This window comes from Arvicola amphibius, chromosome 9 (genome assembly GCF_903992535.2).
Source record: "Arvicola amphibius chromosome 9, mArvAmp1.2, whole genome shotgun sequence".
NCBI classification, from domain to species: Eukaryota; Metazoa; Chordata; class Mammalia; order Rodentia; family Cricetidae; genus Arvicola; species Arvicola amphibius.
The window spans coordinates 31,859,166-31,885,584 of record NC_052055.2 but is presented as its reverse complement, the minus strand read 5'-3'; the positions used below and the strand labels follow the sequence as shown (position 1 = coordinate 31,885,584).

Sequence of the window (26,419 nt, the reverse complement as noted above, 5' to 3'; positions counted from 1 at the left end):
TCTGTTTCCTAGCCAGCTCACTGTGGACTGCAACCTGGGAAACCATGACCAAAATAAACTTGGTCCTTTCCGTGGCTTTCCTCAAGGCTCCACTGTGTTTCGGTTGCAGTGGTTCATCAGTGAGAGTGCTCTGGGCTTACGTCACTGTTTTGAGCTCTTCTGTCCAGTCAAGGTTCTCGGTCAGAACCATGATGGTCTAAGTTTACATCCCACTCATCACTGAAAGCCTGAGGGGCCATCACCAGGGCTTAGTGTCCTACCTAGAATTGGGCATTCAGCTCCAGGCTTACTGCACACCATCCCTAGGACTGCCCATCCAGTGGTATCAGCAGAAAAGGTGCCAGTGGAGGTCCGTGAACTTGGTAAAGGATGGTGAATGTGAAGGTCAGTGGTGGCGTCAGGGGAGGGAGGCTGGTCATTGTAGTAGCAGCAATGGCACCTGCTCACCCGTTAGCCTCCTGTCTCTTCTTTGTCTTTAAGCCTCTTTGAGTTATTTTTTTTCATCATTCAGGAAGCTGAAATGACAAGAGAAAATGGGTGCCCTCCCCTGGGCTCTCTTATGCACTAGTCACTGGGACATAGTTTACTGTTCTTGCAGTGGAGGCAGAGCTACAAGGGCTGAGTTGACTTCACTGCTTACTAGGGAGCTTGCCTCTTTTTGTGCATGTCTTCTCTGTCTTATTCTGTAAGGAGTGAAGACCATCCTTCCAATTCTTAAGATGAAGTTGAATACAGAGAGGTGATATCCCTGGTGGCAGACCTCAGGTGAACACACAGCAGTGAGGATATGGCTCCTCTTGGTCTGGCTGCCTCCCGGGTGTGAAAGGAGCAGGGCATGCTGATTCATGTACCTTTGCTCTGTAGGCTGACGGTTTGTGTACTGTGATGAGATGGTGCATTGGAACAGACATGGGGCATATCTGTAACCTCCTTAGATTCTTTTGACTTGTGATAATTGTTACTTATATTTCCAGCCTTTTGAAAGCCAGTCAGTGGCCTCCATCAATACTATGCCTGCTTATGTCACAAAAACTGGATTAAACTCTTAGTGTGTTGAAGATTAGGCTTCAGCCCCCTGATGGCCCACTTCATGGGAAATCAAGTCTGCTCAGTAGACTTTGATTGCAGCCTTAGCTCCCTAGGACGTGAGACCAGCAGTGCCAATGTGTTAGTCGGTGTTCTGTTGCTGTGAAGAGACACCATGACCATCGCAACTCTTGTAAAGGAAAATATTTAGTTGGGGCTGGCTTACAATTTCAAAGGTTTAGTCCATTGTCATCATGGCGGGAAGCATGGTAGTACACATGTTGTTGGAGAGGTAGCTGAGAATTCTGCATCTGGATCCAGCAGGGAGGCAGCCAGAAGAGAGACACTGAGCCTGGTTTGAGCATTTGAAACTCCAAAGCCCGTCCCCCATGACATATTTCCTCCAACAAGGCCACACCTACTTCAACAAAGTCACATCTTCTAATCCCTGCCAAGTAGTGCCACTCCCTAATGACCAAGCATTTAACTCTGTGAACCTATTGGGGCCATTCCTATTCAAACCCCCACAACTCCCTTGGCATTGTCCGTTGGCAGAGATGAAGTTGACGGTTTCACTGCCAGCAGATTCAGCTTCAGCTTCACATGCTCATCCTAAAATGCCCGAGTGCTGCTCTTCTCCGAGGATCAGTTTCCACATGTAATCATCTGTATTCTAGTTTTCACTGTTAGTAGTATTTGATGACAGAAGTCACTGTTGTCAAGTAGGTTCATATGGGCTCCTCTGCCACCCATACTTTGGCTGACACCAAAGTATGGGTGGCAGAGGAGCCCATATAGCACTTTTTTGGACATGGCACTCTTTGTCATGGTGGAGTAAATTCTTGCTGAGTCTATCTCCCCCTTTCTCGAGTGACCTCATGGACCACTGGGAGGCGTGTGGTTGTATGCTGGATGTCTGTTGAAGGCAATGAGTAATTGTCAGAGATGGATAGTGGATCAAGAGCCATCTCTTCTTCTTTTAAATAGTGGGTTCCTCCATCAGGACATATTTGGTATGTTATACTACACACCATTAACAAGGAACAGCTCATTGGTTCCAGTGTATTCACAGAAAGGCTTTAAACCACGATTACGTCAACCTTGAGTTTCACTCCCCCTCCCAAAAGAGCCCTGTTTAGTGGTCTCTCCCCTCTCTCCCAATCGACTCCCAGCCCCAGGCAGCCATTGATCTACGTTTAGTCACTATGGATTTGCCCTCTCTGCACGCATCTGACAAATGGGCTCAATTGATGCCCGGTGCTTTGTGGCCAGCCTCTTTCCCCAGCGCATTGGCTTTGGGGTGTCTTGTGTTGTGGCACCTGTCAGCTTTTCTATCTTTTGATTACTGGCCCACGTTCCACTGTGTGCCTATGGCCTGCTTCACCTGCCAGTTTATCCGCTGATGGACAGTGAATCTGTGGACCCCTTTGGTCTGTTGTGGATGACGTTGCTGTGAGTGTTCACACATGGGCCTTGGATAGATGTCTTCATTTCTCCTGGGTATGTAGCTAGGAATGAAATTGTTGTGCTATATGATAATTTCATGTTTAACTTTTAAAATCCCTTCTTGAGTCAACTTTGGGGATTTCTATTCCCCCACTTGGGAATCTTTCGATTTTATTGAAGGTTTAAAAGTTCATTAGCAATACAGCCAGTAGCTGATGGAAGCAGATCCAGAGATTCACAGCCAAACACTGGGCAGAGCTACTTGAGCTAAGTTGAAGAGAGGGAGGAGGGAGCATAGGAACAAGAAGGGTCAAGATCATGATTGGGAAAACCACAGACACAGCTGACCCAAGCTATTGGGAGCTCATGGACTCTGGACTGACAGCTGGGGATCCTACATGGGACAGAGCTGAATATGGGTGACAGTTAGGTGGCTTGATCTGTTTGTGTTGGTGGTGGGAGCTGGCAGTGGGACCAGAACTTATCCTGGGTGCATGAACTGGCTTTTTGGAACCCATTCCCTATGGTGGGATACCTTGTTCAGCCTTGGGTGGGAGAGGGGCGGGGCTTGATCCTGCCTCAACTTGGTATACCAAATTTTGTTGACTTCCCAATGAGTCCTTACCTCCTCTGAGGAGTGGTTGGAGGGGGATGTTGGGGGGGGGGGTGGCAGAAGGGGAGGGAGGGGGAACTGGGGTTAGTATGTAAAATTAAAAAAATTTTTAATTTAAAAGAAAGGTTCGTTGATAAAAATGTGTTCTTAATATTCCTTGCCCTTGTCTCTGTCTTGGTGTTATAAGGAAATCAGGTTTAATATTCGAATCTGCACTTTCCTTCTTTTCTTTCCTTGATCATTCTCACTAGCCATTTGGGTTTTAATGAGTTTGGTATTGCCCTTTTAACACCATGGTAATCAGGCCTAATTGGAAAGCCCCCTCCTCTTCATATCAGGAAGGGCAAAGAACAGGGCCTCATATGTTGGGCCTGGCCCGAAGCTGTACCCCATGGCCAGGGAGTCTGGGATGGTGGACTTGGAAATGGGGAGAAGCAGGTTCCTAAAGGAAGGGCCGCTGACCATGAGAGAAGCAGGGGCGTGGCATTGGCGTTCCCTAGGAAACCCTAGTTGAGCCACACTGCTTTCTTGGTGTTTTCACACAGGCATGCGTGCTGAGAGACCGAGGCTCATAGGCACTAACAGCCCACAAGCTACTATGGACAGACCTCAAGCGAGTCCCAGGTTGTCTAACTCAAGCACCTATACTTATCTTCATCTTAGTTCCTCCTCCTATGTTATGTTTTGGTTATGAAGGATTGAAAGGCTATAACTGAGCTTTACTCTGTTTTCAAGAAGGACAAAGTAAAATGTATTAAAATAAGAGGCAATGCACAAGCGTGCATGCGTACCCCCTCCTTTGTCTTACAAGTTTGCCCTGTCCTCAGCTTCTTCCCCCTGCTCGAGGTTGTCTAGTGTTGGAACAGAGTCTGGCGCTTTGTGAACACAACGAGAGCCCCTTACTTCCGTCTACAGCCCTAGAACATCCTCTGCAAATGGAGGTGTGTGGTTCGTGCTGACGCTCTCCACGCACTATGATTTCCACAACTATAGCCCTGTTTCACCTTAAAACACCAGGTGCCTGACTTTGCTTCAAATCTTCTAGAAGCCCTGAACTTGAACCACTATGTCATTTCCTCCCTCGTGAAGGTGTACGAATCCTTTTCTTTTGGACTAGGTTCTTCCTTCCTTCCTTCCTTCCTTCCTTCCTTCCTTCCTTCCTTCCTTCCTTCCTTCCTTCCTTCCTTTCTTTTTCTTTCTTTATTTTTGTTTCTTTTTGCATGTAATTATTTGCAGGGGGTTCATGTGCCATTCAGTGCATGTGGAGAGGCCAGAGTACAACTTGTGGGAGCTGTTCTGTCTTCTCACCATGGGGCGCAGGGATAGAACTCAGGTTGTTAAGCTTGGCAGCAAGCACCATCTTCTACTGAGCCATCCGGATAGTTCTAAACCCGGTGTTTTACATGCGAAACCATCAGTTCTGGATCAAGGCTTTTATCATCTGCTTTTGGAGGTACTGGGGTGCCTTCTTTGCTCTCCTTGCTCCCCCATCTTTAGTCTCTCTACACAGCAATTTTCAAGAAGTAGTGAAGAAGTTGAGCTCCCAGTGTATCCCCGCTGGTCTCAGGGCCAAGGGGACAGGCACTAGGAACGTTTAAGTGCCTACAGACATCTAGAACAGCCATCCACACGGAATTACCAAGCAATCCTTCACACATGTGTGATCATTAGCTTACTTCATGGATGGCAAGACTAAAACTCACAGCGGTAATGGACTCCTAAGGAGATTCAGTGAAACTGGAGCAAATATTTGGAAAAGGCCACCCAACTATCTCCCCGCTTTGAAGATTTCCATGCTCAGTAGAGTCTTAAGAACTCTCAGAATTTTCTCACTTAAGAAAATGATTTCAACTTCTAGTTAAGCAATTATACGCCAAAGTTAAATCTAACTTTTCTAGTTTGCTGTAGTTTATCTATGGCCTGTGCGCATCTTCTTGTCCGTCTCTGAAGCCATCTGTCTGTGTTCATGCGTTACAAAGAGGAGGGTAAACATCAGTGTTCCTTCCTAAAAATCAGGCCCCGAGTGTCACCAAATGTAATTTAAAGCTCACCCCACATGTTCCCTGCCTTCCTTGCCTGTCCTGAGATTGTAGTTTAGGGCCAAGCACCCCATGATGCCTGGTCCTGCCCTGGAAAGGGGCTGATGCTGAAGCAGCTCTCTGTAAGGCTCTGCCCACCAGCCCCGCAGTTGGTGATGCTGTTCAGCTCCCGTCTTTATTGATCTTTGGTTTTGTTTTGTCTAGTTGTTCAGGGGGCAGGGATCCAGAAATCTCCAGCCACGATGTGGGGCTGTGTGTGACTCCCTTTAATGCAAGCAATTTTTGCTTCTTATAGTCTGTTCTCTCACCCCCGCATGTTCAAGATTATGGAGTCTTGCTGTAAACCATGCTTTCTACTGTTGATACTCTTGATCTCAGGATCCACTTTATGCTATTGATGTAACCATTCCAGTGTAGGTATATAGTCATTTCCAAGGATAGTGCTCATCAGTTTTTTAGACTTCTCTAAGGTTTTTCTCCCTCTCATTTCTCTCTCTTTTGGGGGACAGAGTTTTACTTTGCTGACCTTGAGCTTGGTATCCTGCTACTCAGCCTCCTAAGTGCCAGGGATCATAACTGTGAGTCACCAAGTTAATATACTTAAACTCTTCATGTTTAAATTGAGCCCTCAAAATTTCAATGGCATATAGTTGAATTTTGCACTATCTGTTAGAGCAGCATCTGCCTTTTAATGAGAGTATTGAGTTTATTAATATTTAAAATATTTATCTAAATCTGATACATTTTTTCTATATACCTCTATTTACATACTTGCACGCATACATGCACATGATATGTATATGATCTTATGCCAGTGCGTGAGTACTATGGTGCATTTGTGGAGGTCAGGGGACAAACTCAGATGTTGACTCTCACCTTGTGGATTGAGAGCACTTACTGCCCCCTTGCCAGGCTGGCTATCCTTCTCCCCATTGTCACTCTGGAGCAGAGAGACACTCTCCCCATAGCCTGTACAGGCTGTATTGGATACCCAGACTGCAAATTTGGCGTGTGTGTGTCTGTGTCTGTCTGTGTGTGATGACAGCCACAGCCTTTGACCTTTCTTGAAATCTCCTTTACCTTGACCCAGCTACTCTGCAAGAGGAGTGAAGAGGTAGTTTAGATCAGTCCACAGCCCTGCTCTGAGGCAGCCCAGGACTCTCAGCCCCAACCTGCTATGCAGTAGGAGAACACAAGGACCCTCATCCCAAAGTTCCTATGGATGGGGGTGGAGAGGTGCATCTACCCAGGAGCTGCATATCTCCCTGGTCATGGCTTCTTAGAGAAGACTCTGAGTAACCATGTTGCTGCCACTGGCCTGGCTGGGCTATGGCCCTGTCCTGAGACCCCGCCAACATCTGTGATCCTCCAGCTGGGTCCTTCCTCTTTGCATGGGGAGCAGGTATGCTCTAGCTGGGTGTATGATTCATTCTCTTTTTAATTTTTAAATCTCTCCCCATATCATTATGGTGTTTCATTTCCTTCCATCTGGCTCTCTGAGACTTTCACAGTATGAAATTGAAAATGAAGATGATGAAGATGATAATATTGGTTGGAAGAGAACATAGAAAAAAAAACCCCTTGCAATTAAAATAAACTTTGGTTTCTTCCCTGTTTCTCTGTCCAGTAACTTGTGTTGGTATCCACAGTGATGGCAGAGGAGATATGTTAGGAGCGGATACAACTGTAACCAGGTTTCCCATACCTGGATGCTGATTCTGGGAGTCCCCAATAGGTGGATGTGGGAGGTGCATCAAGGAGGATATGCCAACTAACTGATTCAGCAGAGACTCCTAAGCATGTAACTAGCAGGGCCCAGTTCAGGTCATGGAGAGATCTGGCTTGCCTCTGGAAAAAAAAAAAAAAAGCTGTCACTTAAAATGTATAGGAGATTTCAGATCCAGCACACTGGCCCACAACTCCCCTTCTCTTGAAACATCAGAAGAAGCTAGTCTTGCAGGTCAGCCCTGTGCGGGAGCCACAGGCTATTCTGTGTCCCATGCCATGTACTCTCCAAAAGGAAGTTGGGTCAGGTGGTTAGGTCTAGAACCCTTGAACCCGCCCCTTAGCAGGTCTGGTCTCCTGGGCTAAGGGAGCAGTTTGGTTGCTGTCTTGAACTTGGATATTTTCTTTCAGCTCTAGGATTTAGGAGTTTAAAGCCCTTGGCTAACACAGGGTATTCAGTTGCTCGTAGATCTAGTCAGGCTGTTCTGACCAATGCCACTGTGTGAGCCAGTATGTGCCCACCAGAACTGTGGGGGTCCAGGGGATGAGGTAACAGGACAGAGGGCTGCAAGATGCACACTAGCCAGAGAGCATCCCACATCCTCTTCACACCAGCTGCTCCAGTGTAGAGCTGGGTAGGCAGAGCAGAACCTACCCTGGCATTGGGCAAAGGGAGACTGAGGGTTGTGCAGTCCCTGCCCTTTACCATGGAACCTGCCAGACCCCTCCTTCTGGGCTCTATGATCTTTCCTGGTTCCTTTCCCAAGTCCAGCACCTACCCTATGCATCCCTGACTAGGCTCTCCTGCTTCTCCTCCCAGCTAAGGAAAAACCCCTTCCAGGGTCCTCCATGGCCTCAGCCTGGGCTTCCATCCATTCTCGAGGTCAGTGATGTGTCGTAAAATATAGTTAGAGTATGGAGGTATCGCCTGGGGGGCCTGCGTCCCTGTTGTCGGTTGGTGTCTACCTGCCTCCATGTCTGTTTTTGTCTCTCCCTTGTCTGAGTGCCAAACAGTATTTTATTTTTCTCTTGTGTCCCAGCCCCTCTTAGAGATACTGAAGGACAGGATCATTCCCGAGAGGTGGCAACAGCAGGGGCACAGGAACCTGCAAAACCTTATTCAGCCAACCCCTTCTGCCTTCAGAGGATGGCTTGGGGCAATTCTCTACAGTGAGGGCCTTTCACTTACAAGCTGCTGTTTTACACACACGCACACGCACACGCACATGCACACACACACCGTGCAGCCTGATTTCCCTCTGGGTTTCCTTGTAGGGATCACTGGATTGACAGGAAGACTGGAGGTGCTGCATGGTTCAGCTCCCCAAAGATTAGGTCAGAGTAGGGAGGGGGGAGCTACTGCTTTTCCTTTTCATCTTTTTCCTTTTGTCTCAAGTTAGGAAACCACTGCTTGTTCCTAATTGTCAACTTCAGATCACTGGGGACTTTGCTATTCCTATCTTAACAGCATGGCCTTTTCAATATTAAGCTGGATCACTAGAGGATTTTTCTCGTTGAATCGATCTCTCACAAGCTTGACTTTTCTGTTTTCAAACCCTAAAGGTGCAAACCAGCACCGGAATCCCCTTCTTCCTCTATGTGTCCCTATCACGTTTTTCACCTTGTCTCTCTGGCTCTCATCTGGCACTGGAGTGTAAGGGCCTTGGTGGCAGCTACACAGCGATGGCCTCACCAAGTGCTAGTTGGAGGAAGCGTCATCGCCCGTGCTTAACTCGATTAGGAACTGCGATGGTGGCAATAATAATACGTGACATTTATGTGAGCATTTCCACTTCACACTGTGCCGACCCAGAGTTTTCATCTGCGGCCCTGCCTGTCGGGAGCTATTCTAGAACAATGTTGTTTTAATCCTTTTCCCCTCCCAGTACTTCCTCCCAACTTCCTGTGTGCATGGTGCTGGGATTTGCTTGCTCAGGCTGATGCTCATGCTTCCTTTGTCTGCTCCAGCCTTTCTCTTCCATCCCACCCCTGTAGGCTCAGCCCTGGTCTCGCTTTTCATCTTGATGTGTCCCGCTGTCCGGGCAACCCCTGTCCAGCCACCCTGGGAAGGCATTGCCTTTCTTCTTGTGACAGCATCCCCTAATCTCTGCAGACCTTGCACACATTCCTTTTAGAAGATAAGGAAAAGTAAGTTTTAAGTCATACTTAATCCCACCACAAGGCCAATGCTGTCGTTCTCCAGATTCATATCTCATCAATAGCTGTGTCTAAAGCGTTGGTTTATGTAAAGTGGTTTGGATTTGCTCTTTTGACAGCTACGGTTCGCCAGCATCTGACAAGAGTTTTTTTGTCCTTCAGAAGCATGACTCCTCATGGCTTCCCAGGGGCTGGTATATGGAGAGAGCTGGGCAAGCAGGCCCTTGTTGGGGTGTGGTGGGGCATGATCTGGCCTCCCCCTCCTTCCCACCATCCTTCATTTGCCAACTTGCCTTATTGAGGTGCGCCCTCATCCCAAGTCTGCCCCATGCTCATGCCTGAATCTGCCCTCTACCAGTGACCCAAGGAGCCCTTCTTCACCTGAGAAAGTCCAAGCTGAGCAGTAGTTCATGACTCTCATATAGAGGTCTGCCTTCTCATCTGCCCTAACCCTGCTGGTGTGCCTCAGTCCCACCTCTGCAGATGCATGCCTGCCCTAACCCTGCCCGTGTGCATCAGTCCCACCTCTGCAGATGCATGCCTGCCCTAACCCTGCCGGTGTGCATCAGTCCCACCTCTGCAGGTGCATGTCTGCCCTAACCATGCAGGTGTGCATCTGCCTCCTAGTTGCAGGGCTTTGTTTCTGCTTTTAGTCTAGTGCTTCTGTTGAGTGGACTCTGACTGGGGGTATAAATGTCCTAACTCAGGCAGAGATTTGGAAGACTCTTGGGATTATTCATTGCAGCTCTCCTTCGGGGGGGGCTGAAGAGCCTGTGGGCCTTTTGTATTCTGCTCTGGTAGACTCCATCTCAATAGGGCAGTTGACAGGGATCCCGGAAAGTGTCTGGATGAGAGCCCCAGTGTCTAGCTTTCTCACCAGGTTCCATCCCTGAGCAGCTATGGCTTTTCCTGCATTGTGCCATTATCCCTACTGCAGGGCCTGGAGCAAGAAAAGTCACAGCCAAGTCCTGGCACTGCATTGCCCAAGCTGTCATTTTAGATAGCTGATATCTCATCAGTGTGCCTCAGTTTCCACTATGTTCAAGAGCATCAGATCTTTACTGAGAACATGGGGTACTTGATTTTAAGGTGTGTTACCCTTGCTTATAAGCAATGGCATGTGACAATGGCTGAAGTGATCCTCTGTCACCACTAAATGCTTGACAGAGTCATAGAGCAAGTTAGATGAGCTTGAAACATACAAAAATGCAGAGGAGAGTAGTCTTGGAACAGGTGCCAACCCGAGAGGCTCTTTGTACAGAAATGCATACCACACCCATGTCCCAGTGGCAGGCGCTGGAAGGCTGCTGTGCTAGGCACAGGGTCCACTTTTGTCTCTCACTATCCAAAGAATGTGATGTCCTTTTTTGTTGTTGGGGGCTAAAGCAATAAGGAACCACCCGTGGTTTCAGAAAGACTAGCCCCGTTCCCTGTGAGGCACACCAGAGCACCAGGCCTTCCCTGTGTAGAGACAGCCCAAGGCATGTGATGGAGGAGAGTTATCTGTCTATGTTACTTTCATTGGTTAATTAATAAAGAAAACTGCCTTGGCCCTTTAAGAGAACAGAAAATTAGGTAGGCGGAGTAGACAGAACAGAATGCTGGGTAGCAGGAGTGGGGAGACGCTTCAGGCAGTCGCCATAGTGAGTCTCCATGCTTCTCCTCTCCGAGATGGACGCAGGTTAAGATCTCTCCTGGTAAGCCACACCTCGTGGTGCTACACGGATTACTAAATATGGGTTAAAGGAAGATGTGAGAATTAGCCAATAAGAGGCTGAAACTATGGGCCAGGCAGTGTTTTGAAGGAATGCAGTTTCCGTGTAATTATTTCGGGTGTAAAGCTAGCCAGCGGCCGGGTGGCGGGACACAGCCCTGCCGGGACACAGCCCCGCCGCTTCGTTCTACAGGCATGTGGCTTTCCTGTTCTCTATCTCTCTCAGCAGCTGTACTCGTAGGATTCTCCTCCCAGCTTCTGGGATGGAAAGCTCTAGGTGTCTAGGCGAGGACCTCAGGTGTCCTCTGTTGCTGCTGCGCTCTCTTCTCTGACCCCACAAGGCTCACAGAGGTGAGTTCTAGAGTTTTCTTTGGGGTTACCTTCTTTTTGCTTACCCTTCTCCTCTGATTTGACTCAGTGTTTTTTTTTTCTCATGGTTTATTTTTTTTTATATTTAAAAATTTCCATCTCCTTCCCTCCTCCTCCCCCCTCCCTCCGCTCCTCCTTCCCCTTCCCTCCCCTCCTCCTCCCCCTTCCCTCCCCTTCCCTCCATCCATACCTCCCCTCCCTCTCTCTCAAGGCCAAGGAGCCATCAGGGTTCCCCACTCTATGCTAAGTCCAAGGTCCTCCCAACTTCCCCCAGGTCCAGGAAGGTGATCGACCAAGCTGAGAAGGCTCCCACAGAGCCCGTCCATGCAGAAGAATCAGAGCCCAGCGCCATTGTCCTTTGCTTCTCAGTCAGCCCCCGCTGTTGGCCACATTCAGAGAGACGGGTTTGGTCGCATGATCCATCAGTCCCATTCCAACTGGAGTTGGTGATCTCCCTTTAGTTCTGTCCCACCATCTCCATGAGTGAACGCACCCCTCACGTTCCTGACTTTCTCCCTCATGTTCTCACTCCTTCTGCTCCTCATCAGGACCTTGGGAGCTCAGTCCAGTGCTCCAATGTGGGGCTCTGTCATTTTCTTCATCTATCGTCAGGTGGAGGTTCTATGGTGATATGCAAGAAATTCATCAGTATGGCTATAGGAACTGGCCTTTTCAGGCTCCCTCTCCTCAGCTGCCCAAGGAACTAACTGGGGGCGTCTCCCTGGAAACCTGGGAACCCCTCTAGGGTCAAGTCTCTTGACAACCCTCAGGTAGCTCCTTAAATTAAGATATATGCTTCCCTGCTCCCATATTCACCCTTCCTATATCCCAAGCACCCCATTCCTCCGAGCTCCCCCCGTTCTCCCCTTCACACTTTTCTCTCCCCATCTTCCCTTGGCCCAGTCTCGCCCAACCCTCAAGTTCCCAATTTTGCCTGGCGATCGTGTCTACTTCCAATATCCAGGAGGATTACTATATCTTTTTTTGGGAGTTCACCTTCTTATTATCTTCTCAAGGATCCCAAATTTATAGGCTCGATGTCCTTTAATTATGACTAGAAACCGATTATGAGTGAGTACATCCCATGTTCATCTTTTTGGGTCTGGGTTACCTCACTCAGAATAGTGTTTTCTATTTCCATCCATTTGCCTGCAAAATTCAAGATGTCATTGTTTTTTACCGCTGAGTAGTATTCTAGCATGTATATATTCCACAGTTTCTTCATCCATTCTTCCACTGAAGGGCATCTAGGTTGTTTCCAGGATCTGGCTATTACAAATAATGCTGCTATGAACATAGATGAGCATATGCTTTTGTTGTATGATTGGGCATCTCTTGGGTAGATTCCCAATAGTGGAATTGCTGGGTCCTGGGGTAGGTTGATCCCGAATTTCCTGAGAAACCGCCACACTGCTTTCCAAAGTGGTTGCACAAGTGTGCATTCCCACCAGCAATGGATGAGTGTACCCCTTACCCCACAACCTCTCCAGCAAAGGTTATTATTGGTGTTTTGGATTTTAGCCAATCTGACAGGTGTAAGATGATATCTCAAAGTTGTTTTGATTTGCATTTCCCTGATAGCTAGGGAGGTTGAGCATGACCTTCAGTGTCTTTTGGCCATTCGAACTTCTTCTGTTGAGAATTCTCTGTTCAGTTCAGCGCCCCATTTTTTAATTGGGTTAATTGGCATTTTACCATCTAGTCTCTTGAGTTCCTTATATATTTTAGAGATCAGACCTTTGTAAGTTGCAGGGTTGGTGAAGATCTTTTCCCAGTCAGTAGGCTGCCTTTGTGTCTTAGTGACAATGTCCTTTGCTTTACAGAAGCTGCTCAACTTCAGGAGGTCCCATTTATTCAATGTTGCCCTTAATGTCTGTGCAGCTGGGGTTATGCGCAGGAAACGGTTCCATGTGCCCATTTGTTGTAGAGTACTTCCCACTTTCTCCTCTATCAAGCTCAATGTGTTCAGATTAATATTGAGGTCTTTAATCCATTTGGACTTGAGTTTTGTACATGGTGATAGATATGGATCTACTTTCATTCTTCTACAGGTTGATTGACTCAGTGTTTTTATGATTAGGTGAGGAAAATGAACCTCAGAGCCATCCTTGGTGGCACCTTAGTGGCACAGTGAGCTCAGGTCATGCCATTGATTCTGCTGCCACCGTGCTGTCCCTGCAGAGTTGCAGCCCTGACTAGGTGAATGCTGACCCTTAAAAGCTTAAGTCCCAAGGCCCATGGAGTTGGCCCAGAGGGTCTGCTCCCAATAACAGAGGGGCCTCTTCTCTGGTCTGCAGGCCGGGCCAGGCCATTAGCCCTGCCTTGGATTTACTCAACTGATGGAAGACAGCTCCCTGTGGGTGGAAGAATTATAGACAATTGCTGAGCATGTTAGAAGTGATGACTCAGACAGGGGCTGATTGTTGAGTACTGCTCCGAGCCCTGGAGGCCAGTCGGCAGCATAAACTCTGAGAGATTCAAGGGTGGCATCAGGGGGTCTAGGTTTGCCGGTATCTCAGAAAATTGGCACGAGTTGGCATGAACTGTTTCTCATGATTGCCACCATTGTTTATTGTTAGACAGACACCCCTGCAGGCAGCTTGCTCACCTGTACATCCTCCTGTCACCTTGTAATTCTATGCTTGCCCCCTCCTCCCCTCCCCTCTTCTCTCCCTCACTCTTTTTCTCTCTCCCCTCCTCTCCCTCTCCACAGTGAACTTGAAGGCAAGGGATTCAGTCACATTTGCCTAAAATAATGGATGTCAGTATATGTGCGTGTTACTGAATGAATCACTGGAGGCAATGGCACAGCTTAATCCGTTTTGGTGTTTGGATGGTTTTCAGACGTGATTTCTGCTCAGCATAACTTCTCTTGTGGGTTTCTAGTACTATCAGTTAAGGCTGAAGGAATGTGGGTGGAATGCCATTACAATCAAATCAGGCACATTTACAAGAGCAGTAATGTCACCTTTTAACAGTGACCAGGCAGAAGCAGATGTCCTCTCTATTCCATCCCTCGTCTTTCTTCATGCACAGCATCCCTGTCTGCTGTCGCTGTCACCAAAGGATGAAGAAGTCAGAGTTCAGGTGGGCCATGCAGTTCATCCAGGCTCACGTGCCAGAGCGAGCTGGAACTGGATTCATTTTCAGTCGTAAACCAATTGTGAACACCAGTTTGCTCTCAGGGGTGTATAACCTGATCCCTAAGGCCTGATGCAGGAAGAACAGAAGGCAAAGCCAGGGAGCAGTAGTGAAGAAACTGACCAGCAAGCAGAGACGCCAGACCGCATGTCTGAGATGAAGTGAGCTCCAATCCTAGGCAGGAAAGACTTAACTACTACCATGGGCCACCTTGGATAAGCCAAGAAGAACTATCACACCAACACTGGAGGTTAATGCTGGAGGTGAGTGGGGTATACGTCTGGCCCCATTGTCACTATGCTAGCTGGCAGGGTCCTGCTCTGACCCGGAATCTAAGGCATGGACCTAAGCCCTCTACTTTGTTCAGGCCATGTGATGCACAGAGTCATGGGAAACCGACAGTCATCTCTGCAGGAAAGACAAACTCACTCGGTAGGGTGGTTCTCAAGACCGCTAGCACATGGTCTCCTTATTCACAGTTCTTTGTATTTATCTTCTCAACTAGGCTCTAATTTTTTAATTTTTATTTTTTGGTTTTTTTGATACAGGGTTTCTCTGTTGCTTTGGTGCCTGTCCTGGAACTAGGTCTTTGTAGACCAGGCTGGCCTTGAACTCAGAGCTCCACCTGCCTCTGCCTCCTGAGTGCTGGGATTAAAGGCATGTGCCGCCACAGCCTGGCTAGGCTGTAATTCTTAAAACATTGAAGGGGATCTTGTTTACAGACTTTCCTAAGTCAGAATAAATGGGCCAGGTCGGCACAAGGCTTGGTATAACCCAGAGCACTGCTCCCTAGAGGGTCTTGTACGCCCCAGGAATTGCCTAACAGTAGGACAGACTCAGCCTGGTCAGGAAGCACCGTCCTCAGACACCAGCACAGAGCCAGAGCCTAGTGACAGGCATGGATGGGCAGACAAGGGGCTAGAGGGTTTTGACAAGAGAAAGATGGCTCCTGGGTAGGAAATGGGAGATGCTTCCGGAAGGTGTAGCTTTGTACTAGGTCCAGAGAAATGAGTCCTTATAAACTTTCAGTATATAAAGGGTGCAGGAGGCTCCAAGAAGAAACACCTCATAGTTTTTCACTCGCATAAGCCAGAGTGATGAATAGGTTCTTTCTTCCTAAATGTCATTGAGGTAAAGCAGAAGCTGACATCATTTAACATTACACATCCCCTTGACCCAGGCTCGAGAACCTTCCTGACAAGCCCTTTCCAGCCCAAGAGTCAGGCTGGCTAGCCTCACCTCGTCCTTGTGGCATGGCAGAGAGAAACGACTCAAACACACAATAGTCCGGTGCCATCCAACATAGCGTATGTCCTGCTTGGCGAAAGCCATGCGACTGAACATCCTCTCCCATGGTGGCTATGCTGAACGAGGTGTGGTGGTCAGAAAGGTTCTCTGCGTCACAGAGAAAAGGTCCTGTGACTCTTGGGCCACCCCCAGGGGTTTTCAGAGCTGCATTCTCCATGGGCAAGCCTTCTAAGGGCCGAACTTCCGACTTGAAAAACCCTGTGGGCCTCGCCATGTCTCAGCACTGTCTGGCCTTTTCCCTCAGTTTGAATTGTGTTGTTACTCCTCACTGCTGCCCCAGTGCTTGACACATTCTCTGAGCAGAAGGAAAAAGCCTTCTGCAGAAATCATCCTGAGCAGCATTTTCTAGTGTGGAGCATGGTGAAACAACTCTGGACGATCTTTATTCTTTCTTTTTACCATGGTTCCTCTGACAGGCCTTCGTCAGCGGCCAGAATGCAGTTCATCAGAGTCATATATTTTCAGGGTGAAATGGGTTTAATCCCTCACCGTGGAAGCCATGTTTTCTTCCCTCTTCTGCAGCACAGAACTTGTAGTGCTGAATAACAATATGATCAGACAGGACAGTCAGAGTCTCGGTTTTACCGCGACAGGCTGACAAATGACAGGGTGTTGGGGAAAGTTTCTGTCGCGCCCAGTCCCGCAGCTATTCAGCCCCAAAGAAACACACAGAGGTCTACATTAATTATAAACTGGTTGGCCTATTTGCTCAGGCATCTTATAACTCTAATAACTTATATTAGCCCATAATTCTTGTCTGTGTTTGCCGTGTGGCTTGGTACCTTTCATCACAGTGAGGCATTCTCATCTTGCTTCCTCTGTGTCTGGATGACAACTGCAGACTGAGCCTTTTCTCTTTCCAGAATTCTCCTGCTCTCATTGCCTCGTGTCTACTTCCTGCCTTGTCCCCTCACCCATACTTCCTGCCTGGCTACTGGTCAATCACCATTTTATTAAACAAGTATAAAAAACAAATCTTTATAGGGTAAAAATCATTGTCCCACAGCAAAAGGGGGCCATGTTCTTTTCTTTTCTTGGATCTGCCTGGACTGTATGGACACATGATCTGGCCTGCATCAGGCTGGAGTCCTTGTGCAGCATGAAGAGACAGCACACTTTGGAGACCAAGAGACCCGGAGCTCAGGCCTGAGCTCTGAGCAACTTTGGGGTGTGCATTTGTTTGACTTGTTCAAAGAGGGGTCCTGGATAGGTGGTCTGCATGATTTCACGTGTCTGGAATATAATGTACCCAGTAGGCAATTGTCCTATGTGTACAGGCCTTGTGGAAGGGGCACCTGTCTATCCTAGGGTACATGTTACTTGTGAGCCCACGGGTCAAAATCTGCATGAGCGATGACACGCTTCCCTTTCCCTGTAGAATTAGGGTGTCAGTGCTACCTCCTAAGGTAGTTATAGGGATCAGAGGCAAATTCAAGACTGCTAAAGTTGGCACCCGATAAACAGAAGTACTTTCTTATTAATGTTCTCATTCGTTATATTGGAAAACAGCCCAGCAAGGTTGGATAAGTTCCCAACCTCATAGCCTCTGGTTATAGAGAAGTAATTGGAATGATCTGGAAGCACCTTCTGATGCCTGTCTGGCAGCCTGGCAGGTAACAGGGGAAGAGTCGGGTCTTTCAGTGCTTTGTATTGGAAGGATCGAGATTACCTTTACATATTAATCTGCCACTGGCACCTTTTTTGTCCTTCTCAAAGTCTTGGCTAGGGAAATGGGAGTGCGAGTAGCACAGCCAACTCCCTCGAAGGCCGCTCTCCATGTGCTGCAGTGAATGCAAGGCAGAAGTTCATTTCGAGCCTTTGATCTAGTCATTAGCTCCCCTGTCTTCTCAAGTAATCCTGAGCCAGCCCTCCATCCTACCTATACTACAGTCCGCAGAGTCGTTTCATATGCATTTGCTCACAGTCTGTGCCAACTACAGGCTGGCTGCAGGCCACTGCACAGGCCTGCCCCTTCTCTGCAGTCAGAATGGGAAGGCACAGGCATGTGCAAAGCTCAAGCAGCATGGCTCTTCCCAACTACCATCTATCCCTCTGAGGTATCTGAGAGGTCCCAGAAATGAGAGCTGTGAGGGTTGGCCAGTACCTGCTATGAGCCATTCATAATTGCAAGAACCTCTGGTTCTCAGTGCACACTAGAGAGGTTCCGGGGAGTGACTGGTTTATCCTCAGCAGCAGACTTTCACGTGGTCATGGTAGCTTTGTGTGATGTTCAGTGTGCTGCACAACTAGAGGAACCCAGAGCCAGAGGGATGGCCACCTGTTCTTACAGATGAGTGGGCCATGGCTTACGTTCCAGAGGAGAGGGAAAAGTTGAAAGCAGAATGGGCCAGGTAGGAAGGTAGGCAGGGCAGATCCTGGAGGCTTTGTCTTGCTCTGCCTGCTCAGCCATGGCCTCCCTTGAACACCCTGGGGAACTGTACAGCCTTGATTGGTAGCAGTTTCCAGCAGTATCCTCACAACCCTCCATGATGGATGCACATAGCAAGGTCCCTAGAAGTGCAGGGCCGGTTTAAAAGCACAGCTTCAGATGAGGCACACTGTAATTGTTGTAAAGATAGTGGAACCCTGAGAGTCAGGAAGAAAAGACCCTGGCTGCCTGAGGCCCAGGAGAGAGTAATCTTTGCCAGCCCTAAATCAGCCTGAGAATGGCTGTACCCTACCACTACTAAACAAACCCTTCTTTTAAATAGAGGATTAGGCTTTATGTTACACTGTGATGCGTTGACCTCTATGGGTTACCTCCTCTTGTGTGCTACAGTGCAAAACTTAGAGATGTCATTGTTTGATGTGTGACAGACATAGTCCCTACTGGGTGACTCTGCAAAGGACGGAACAAGAAAATAGTGATTCTCTAAAGTTTAGAGGATTGTTACTAGTTAACTTAGTTTTAAGAGAATCTCTCTCTCTCTCTTTCTCTCTCCATATACAGATTTTCTGTAAAGAAAAGTGAAATCACAAAGTTTGCAGGCAAATGAATAGATGGTACTAGAAAAGATTATGTTGAGTGAACTTTCCCAGACTCAGAAAGACAAGCAATGATATTCCCTCTCATCTGTGGTTCCTAGCTCCACATCCTCAGATATGACTATACAACATGGAGCAACCACAGAGGCCAGGAAAATGTGTGGGGACCATGATGGGGGAGGATCTTGGATACAGGTGATATGAAGTGGGAAATGGAATAATGAGGAGTGGGCTTCTAATACTGCTCCAAGGCCTCAGTGTGGACTCCTGCCTGCTGTTGCCCCCTGCTGCATACCACCGTCTGGCTCAGGACTCCATCCAGCCTGTGCTGGGATGACAGTCTGCCAGGTCTAACTCTTCCTCTCCAGCCTGCCCCTCGTTGGAGATTGGTGTTCACTGCAGGAAGCTTTCGTCTGTCCACCATGTTCCTGCATAGCTACGTGGTCCTCGGGAGCCCTAGTTTCCTCCACAGTAAAGTGGGGGTGTGACAGTGCCCGCCACCCTGCGGCTCAGGGAGCTGAGTAAGGGAGGTGACTATATAGTATCCTGCCTGATGGACTGTTCCGAGCTCTGGGATGAATGGTGAATGTACCAAGAGAGCTAATTACGCCTGGTCCGTAGGAAGCGCCAGTGCATCTCTTCAGTAATGGAGTCTCCTTTCAGTGTGTCTTTTCAGTCTAATTTTTCCCTTGCGCCATGCTTCTTAAAATGAATTTTTTGACTTTCTGGAAGTGTATTCAAAATTATATTTTCTAAATCTGTATCGCCTTGCCACATATCTCTATCCTATAAATATATTTGGTATTTGTGCTATTTGTTGATGGTAATGAGGATGCTATCTTGTACACATGCTAATTAGGCAGTTTCCAATTTGTGGATTCCTCTGAGAATCTCAAGGCTTGGGATATTTTGGTTGAAAATGGGCCTTGGCAAGGCCTCCAGATTGGTCTTTGCCCAGGCCCTTCGGAGTATGTGTCCTCTTCTCTCAACTCCATCACCCCCCATCCCCAACCCAGGCCAGCAAATCACGTATGTGACCCAAGTCCTGCTGAGGGGAAATTAGTAGTTGCTGTGTTTAAAAAAAAAAAAAAAAAAAAAAAAAAAAAAAAAAAAAAAAAAAAAAAAAAAAAAAAAAAAGGCTGGCTAGGCGGAAGCCGGAGCTTAGGGCTCCCATGATGAGGCTTTCATGAAGACTTCAAGGGAGGAGGCTGAGGCCTGTGCCAGGCATGGGGAGGAGGGAGATGGGTAGGGGTCAGGCTCACAAAGGTGAGATACAGCAGGGGCACACAGCTGGCACCTGAGGTGAAGGAGAATGGTCAGGCCAATGTGAACCATGGCACCCAACTGACTGTGGAGGGCAGGAGCAGGGGCAGGTGAAAGGGAAGGGTTCTAGAGAGAAGCAGACTTGGGATGGTATTGAGATTCTTTGGGAGGGGTGCCAGGGAGGCCCTGTGCATATCTATGCTCAATGCTAGGGACCAAGTGAACCTTGACTAGGTCCCTGTAGTGCTATCAGGGCACAGCCAAGTGTCACGGGGAGGCTTTGCCATACTGAGCACAGGAAAATGCCCACCTCTTCAGAGCTCTAATGATTCCCTGTGTACTACAGCTCCTGAAGCCACATCCAACTTAGACCTCAGTTCCTCTTTTTTTGAGTATAATCCATGGTGGTGTGTAGTGATATTTTATTTGCATTTTAATAAAGCTTGCCTGGAGATCAGAGTATAGAGCTAAGCCACCAGAAGCCAGGGAGTGGTGGCACACACCTTTAATCCCAAGATTTGGGAGACAGAGGCAGAGGGATCTGTTAGTTCAAGGCCACCCTGGGCTCCACAAGACTCAATCTGTCTAAAAGAGAAACAGAGCTCACACAAACGTGATTTGAGCACTTGGGATAGCTTGTAGGAGTTGGTTTTGTCCTTCTGCCATGTGGTCCTAAAGACTGAACTCAGACAGTCAGGCTCCATGGCAAGTGACCTTGCTGAGCCATCCCACCAGCCTGCTTATCTGACTTCTCATTAATATGAGGAGGAAAGCACAGGTTTCTAAAGCCAGAGCTCCGAACCTTTCCATGGAACATGCTCGCCTTCTTTCTTCAGCACCACCTTAGGGAATAATCTACCAAATGCTCTCTAGGTCTTTCCCCTCTGAATCTCCTTGGGTTTAGTACAAGAGGATAGTGTGTCGTGTTTGTCCTGGTCCTACCTGGTGTGGGCTAAACCCATTCCAGCTACTCCCTCCTCTGCATCAGCACAAGACTCAAGATAAGGTTGTCTTTTCGTCATGGAAACCCATCTAGTTAGTCCTAGCTTTAGTCTCACCGTCTCTAGCCAGTATCTGGGTGTCACTGGAACGGAGGAGGATGTAAGAATTTACTTGGATCCCGCCTTGCACGTGGTGTTCCCCTGGTTTCCCTTGGAGATGTTTCTGGCCCCTGCCTAAACTCTATCCAGGCTCAGCGAAAAGGCTAGGTAACTCTCGGGACCCCTTAGTCATATAAGGCAGAGAGCCTTCCAAACAGCTGGTTTTCTGTAGTCATTCAGAAGCAGGAGGGACATCTCTGCTGAGCTATACAGGCCCTGGCCTGGCCTCACGTAGGCAAAATGACTCTGCAGGAAACTGGTACAGACCAGTGACCTGTCCAAAGGCTTGGTGAATTTCAAGTAGACCCAGACATTCTCAGACTTCCCGGGAATAACAGAAACCCTGCCAAGAGTCCTGCTGACATTTTAATCTCCATAGGGACACCTGTGGAATCCTCAAGCAGGCTGGAGAGAGCCACAAAGCTCTGTTTAGAAACAGCAGACCTGGGGAATGCAGGGAGGGTTTCTGGTGATGATGGAGGAAACGTCCATCTTGCCAGGGGCCCACAACAGTTGTGACTGTCTGGCCAGCTGCTCCTTGAGCCGGCTTTTTCCAGTACCTGCTCCGTGCTGGGTTCTGGTTGAAGGAAACAGTATTGCCTGAGAAAAAGGGTGAACACAGTGGGAAGTGACACCAGACATGAACTTCAGTGGGACAATGCAGTGGGACTGCAGGACAGTGAGGGGCAGTAATACACAGGCCCAAGCATTTGTGTGGCATTTTATACCATACAATGCAGCATTTGGCTAGCCCACTTGATCATTAGCATAAGTTCCTGTAATAGCCATAATTTCGTATAAAAGCTCTGTTGACATCCCATCCCATCGATCTACCTGAAGTGTACCACATTCCGATGCGTCCAGAGGGCTGTGCTGCCATGGCCACAATCCACTTCAAAACATTTTCATTACCCTAGAAGAATGACAGCCATAATGTTTTTGAGCACCAGCTAGATCAAGTGAGCCAAGTGAATGCTCCCAGATCCTGCAGTGTAGGAAGGCCAAGGAATGAAGACAATTGTGTGGCTACCTCTGGTGACCCAGCTTCTACGCGGAATGAGCTGGAGTCCAGCCTATGTGATCCCAGATCTCCCACTTCCCCTCCACACCCGTGAGAAACAGCCTGCATCTGTGGTGTTGCTTCCCACACTTGAGCTCCTGTCTACTCATGTCCCTTCCTCTCTCTGCTGCACCACAGACTGGGGAGCAAGGCCATGTGTCCTGTTGCCCTGCCTTTGTTCACTTGGTACCCTCTTGTGCTGCAAGCCAGTGACCCCGCCCCAATGAGAAAGCGGCTTCCTTGGAACTTGCATGTGGGAATGTGAGGTAGTGGCTTATGCTTTCCCATGAGAGATGTTCCCACTTCTTGTCCTCATACTTCCCAGGGGGCTTTGTGGGAGCAGCATCAGATGCTGGCCATGGGAGACAGGGAGTATGTCTTCCCTTAGAAAAGGTGTGTGCAAACCTTAGATAAATGCTGACGAGTGTCTAAGGGGGTATTCCGGACCTCTGTGCTGCCGGCTTCCACATCATAGAATGGAGCCAGCCCTGAACAGTGAGTCTACAGAAGTGATTTCCTATAATGACCAGGACCTTGTACATGCTAGGCTAATGCTATGTCAATGAGATTCACACATTTATTTGTTTAGTGTTTATATGCTATGTATGTGGGTCCAGGTGCATACCCCATACACCTGTGGAAGTGAGGACCACCTTTGGAAGTCAGTTTTTCCTTCCTCCATGGGACCCACAACTCAAACTCAGGTCATCCTGTTTATGTAGCAAATGCTTGAAAAAATTTTTCTAGTACTCTTACCTGGTCAACCATCATGACCCCCACATATTTTTGTTTAAAAGATACTCTCACTACATAGTCTGGGCTGTCCTTGAACCTTTCCTGTGGTCTAGCTAATCTTGAAGTCACAGTCACCTTGTTCAGTCCTCTGGGGGCTGGGATTTCAGACTCGAGGCACACTTTGCTGGGTGAACTAATTTTTAATGGTGTGAGCATGTTCATAGAATCCGCTCGAGACTAGGATGACTTTCAATCATGTATGTGTGTTGTGGATACCATGGCTCCTTGGAATTACCTGGACATATAGAAAAAAAATAATCACATTAAAATACAATACTTCAGGAAGAGATTATGGAACTGAATTCTTTTAGGATCTTATATTCTTAGTCTTTTGTTTTTCCTTTTTGTGCTTTTCTGTTTTCTAGGATTTTATGATAAACTGCTTAGAATAAAACCACAAAAGTATATTTAACTTTAGGGGGTGTTCTCACTGTCTGTGTGGACTGCATTTACCTAATGGTGCTTCTGGCCCCTGGGCCACCAGCCTTCCAGGGCAGGCTCTGAGCCTAGTGTCATGGATTTATTGACTCTCCAGCAGCCCTTTCTGGAGACAACATAAGTCTTGAGACCCCATTGCTGGGTGTGATGTACATCTGGAAAAGCCCCGAAGGTGATCATGGTTTTGCCGACAAATGTGCCCACTGAGTCCAACAATACCATCAGCATCCACTTTCACCCATCAGCTGGTTGACTATGAGTACTGTTTGGGTTGGAGCCACAGCTTAGGGGAGTCCTCATGAATAGTGCTTTCTTAGAAGCCCCCTTTCTCTCTATCTCCCTACTAACACCCACATGATACCTTTATGGGTGCCTGTTATATGCCAGTCAGGCCAAGAGGTGAAGATTTAGATGTCAGGTAACCAACTCCTGCTCCACGGTGAGGACAGATGGCAGGTCACAATGTAAGCCAGAGCACAGACACAGTGGGGAAGAAAGACCGTTGGACTTGTAGTGTCAGGGGAGGTTTTAAATCTGCTCCTTCATCCATGTAGCTGATTATTTACTGAGTCACTGATGTGTCCTGGACATTATTCTATACCTGGGGAGCCTGGTCACCAAGACCAAGCGCATCTCTGCCCCTAGTAGAATTGAGATACGATTAACTAACTCAGAGATAAATCTTTAATATCATGATAAATGCACTGCCAGAATAAATGGAATGTTGCAGGAGAGAATAGAGAATAGGCCACTGTGGCTGGGGTGAGCTGGGGAGGGGCTTTCCAGCTCCTGCTTTGGGATGAGACTGGCTCACCCATGCCTTGGCTAAGAACATTCCAGAGATAAAGACTAAGGCAGAGAACCTCCTGCATTCTAGAAATGCTTAGAAGGTCAGAGGACCCAGAAGGCAGTGAGAGTGTTTAGAGTGTTTTTTTGAAGAAAGGTGGCTTTGATCAGAGAGCTGGACAGAGGGTACCCAAGTCTGTAGCCCGGAAGCTGCAGTGGGAAGATAAGGGTTGTGGCAGCTGTGGGCAGGGTTTGTAGGTCAGCTTCTGAGCCCATTTGGCTGCACTGTGGAGTCCTGTCAGGCAGAGTTTAGAGTGGAAATCAAGTACCCCAGGGTCCAGTCATGCCAGCATGCTCTGTGGATGTCCAGAAAGGAGCTTAAGTCATGATCCAGAGCACTGTGTGAGCAGCATTCTGGGTCCTGTCTGCCACATCCCGGTATGGGATGGAACCCTTACCTGGGGTGATGCAGGGTTTCTCAGAAGTCTAAATCTACAGCTGTAGCTTTTTTGGAACTGTGTGTTGAGCCAGCTCTGCAGTCAGGGCCATCTTGGGAGTCATTATTTCATTTTCTGGGAATGAATCTGTTAGGAATTACTAGCGATAATGGTTCATCAGACTGTCTCATGCTGGCATGTGTTGACTCTCCAACAGCTCTGGGAAAAATTGCCCCACTGATTAATTCTCCACGGTTTTCTTTCTTCTCTCAGAATGGCTATTCAAGTGGACAAGTTCAACTTTGAAAGTATCCCAGAATCCCCCGGAGAGAAGGGACACTTTGCAAATCTGAAGCAGCTAGAAGAAGAGAGGCAGGAGGCACGAGGCCTGGAGATCAGCAGCAAGCTGGACATCCGCTGGAGAATTCTATCCTTTTCAGTGTCCCGAGGCACACCGACCCTGACGAGGGATTCTGGCCACCCACAGGGAGCCAAGAGGTGTTTAATGAGTACTGAGTTTCAACTACAGACAGCTCTAAATGCCATGGCAGGGTATGGACCACAGGGCTGGCATTTTCTAAGCCTCGTCACACTTCAGAGGCCCTACTTAATGAAGTATTGATTCTGAGTGGATAAAGGTCTTAATGGGGACCAGTAGTAGTCCTGTCTTTGGATCTCATGTTTCTTTTGAGTGTTGATATTCACGGTAGTGGCAGGTTCTAATGGCTGTCAATCAGTGCAGGGCTTGAGCCATCCTCTGACTGACAGTGGAGGATGTGGATACAGTTGTCTGGGGGCCAAATGGAGTTGTGCAGCTTAGCAAGATGTAGAGGAACTTTGTAGAGGAGTGAGAGACTTCTCTGTGGAGTCATATAAGGTGCCTGCACCCACACAGGTGTGTGACCAGAGTTCGGCTGGATGGGTGGAAGGATGCTGGGTGCCTCTGTGTGCCAGTCTCTGCAGAGCACCCATACAGCTGGCAGACATTTGAGTGGACTGTTGGCAGTGGGTGGAAGTCTATCGAAGAGCCAGAGGTGAGAAATGGCCCACACGCAGCACAGCAGGAGAGAGTGGCCTCTTCAGAGTATCTGCCAGGAAAAGGCACTTCTAACATGGGTTTCTTCCTATCACCTCCTCTGTGTGTGGACTCTGTGGCTCTGGGTATGGTCAGACTGTGTGTCTAGACTAGAACATCAGGCTTTGTATGGGCCAGAGATTGTACTCAGTTCTAGGGACAGCGTGATGGACACTGTCAGATCCAGACCCCAGTACAGACTGGTCTCCAGCGCACAGGGGGTAGAAACTGGGAAACCGTCTGGTGGAGCTTTCACTTCCGCGATGCAGCCAACAGAAAAGCCGTTGTGGCTTAGTTGCCTTACTCTAGGTACCCGGATGGCCAGATGAAGTGATTTTAAAATAGCCAGGTTAGGGGACAATCCTGGAGCACGCATGCCATCGTCCCTCATTCCCCTCTGCCTGTGTTTGTTGGAAATCTCCCATCATAGAACCTTTCTCAAGTGTAGGGTCTCGTGTTTTAGAGGACACCCTTCTGAGCAGAGTGGCTGAGAGTAGCTGGTGCCCCACCTGCATGCCACTCAGAGTTTCTGCGATGGTCTGGCAGACAGTAAACACCCTGTGTAAGCTGGCAGGGCCACCAGGTTTCCTTGGGGTTTCACAGCCCTATAAGGGTTTTACACATAGAGCTGTGGGCTTTGTTGATCCCAGGCAGGACAACCCACTTAAGGCTGTGCTTCACTTTATCCCACCCTCTGGAACTACATTTCCCATAGGGAGAGGGGCTAGCCCTGCCCCTTGATGCTGAAGTGGGGACAAAGCTGCTCCACTGAGCAGCTCAGACTCTTCTCAGTCTTTCTAATTGGCTTCTCCAGGATGCTTCTCAATGGAGCTCTGTCTTCTCATCTCCTGGAAAACATTAAACCTCTTTAAATATGACTCTTCTAAGACTCTGTATCCTACTTTATTTTTGTAATAGTCATGCTTGGAAAAAAATAGTTTT

General features: G+C 48.1%; 1 protein-coding gene across 2 annotated transcripts in view; it reads left to right on the top strand.

Moving 5' to 3' along the window:
• The window catches only part of Trappc9 (trafficking protein particle complex subunit 9), a 437,687-nt gene that overhangs the window by 313,968 nt on the left and 97,300 nt on the right, over positions 1–26,419 (top strand). For both annotated transcript variants that reach the window (XM_038342309.1, XM_038342308.1), the window contains one exon: positions 24,676–24,829. In XM_038342309.1, coding sequence (XP_038198237.1) covers positions 24,676–24,829 — 154 coding nt within the window. The remainder of the gene's footprint in view (positions 1–24,675; positions 24,830–26,419) is intronic.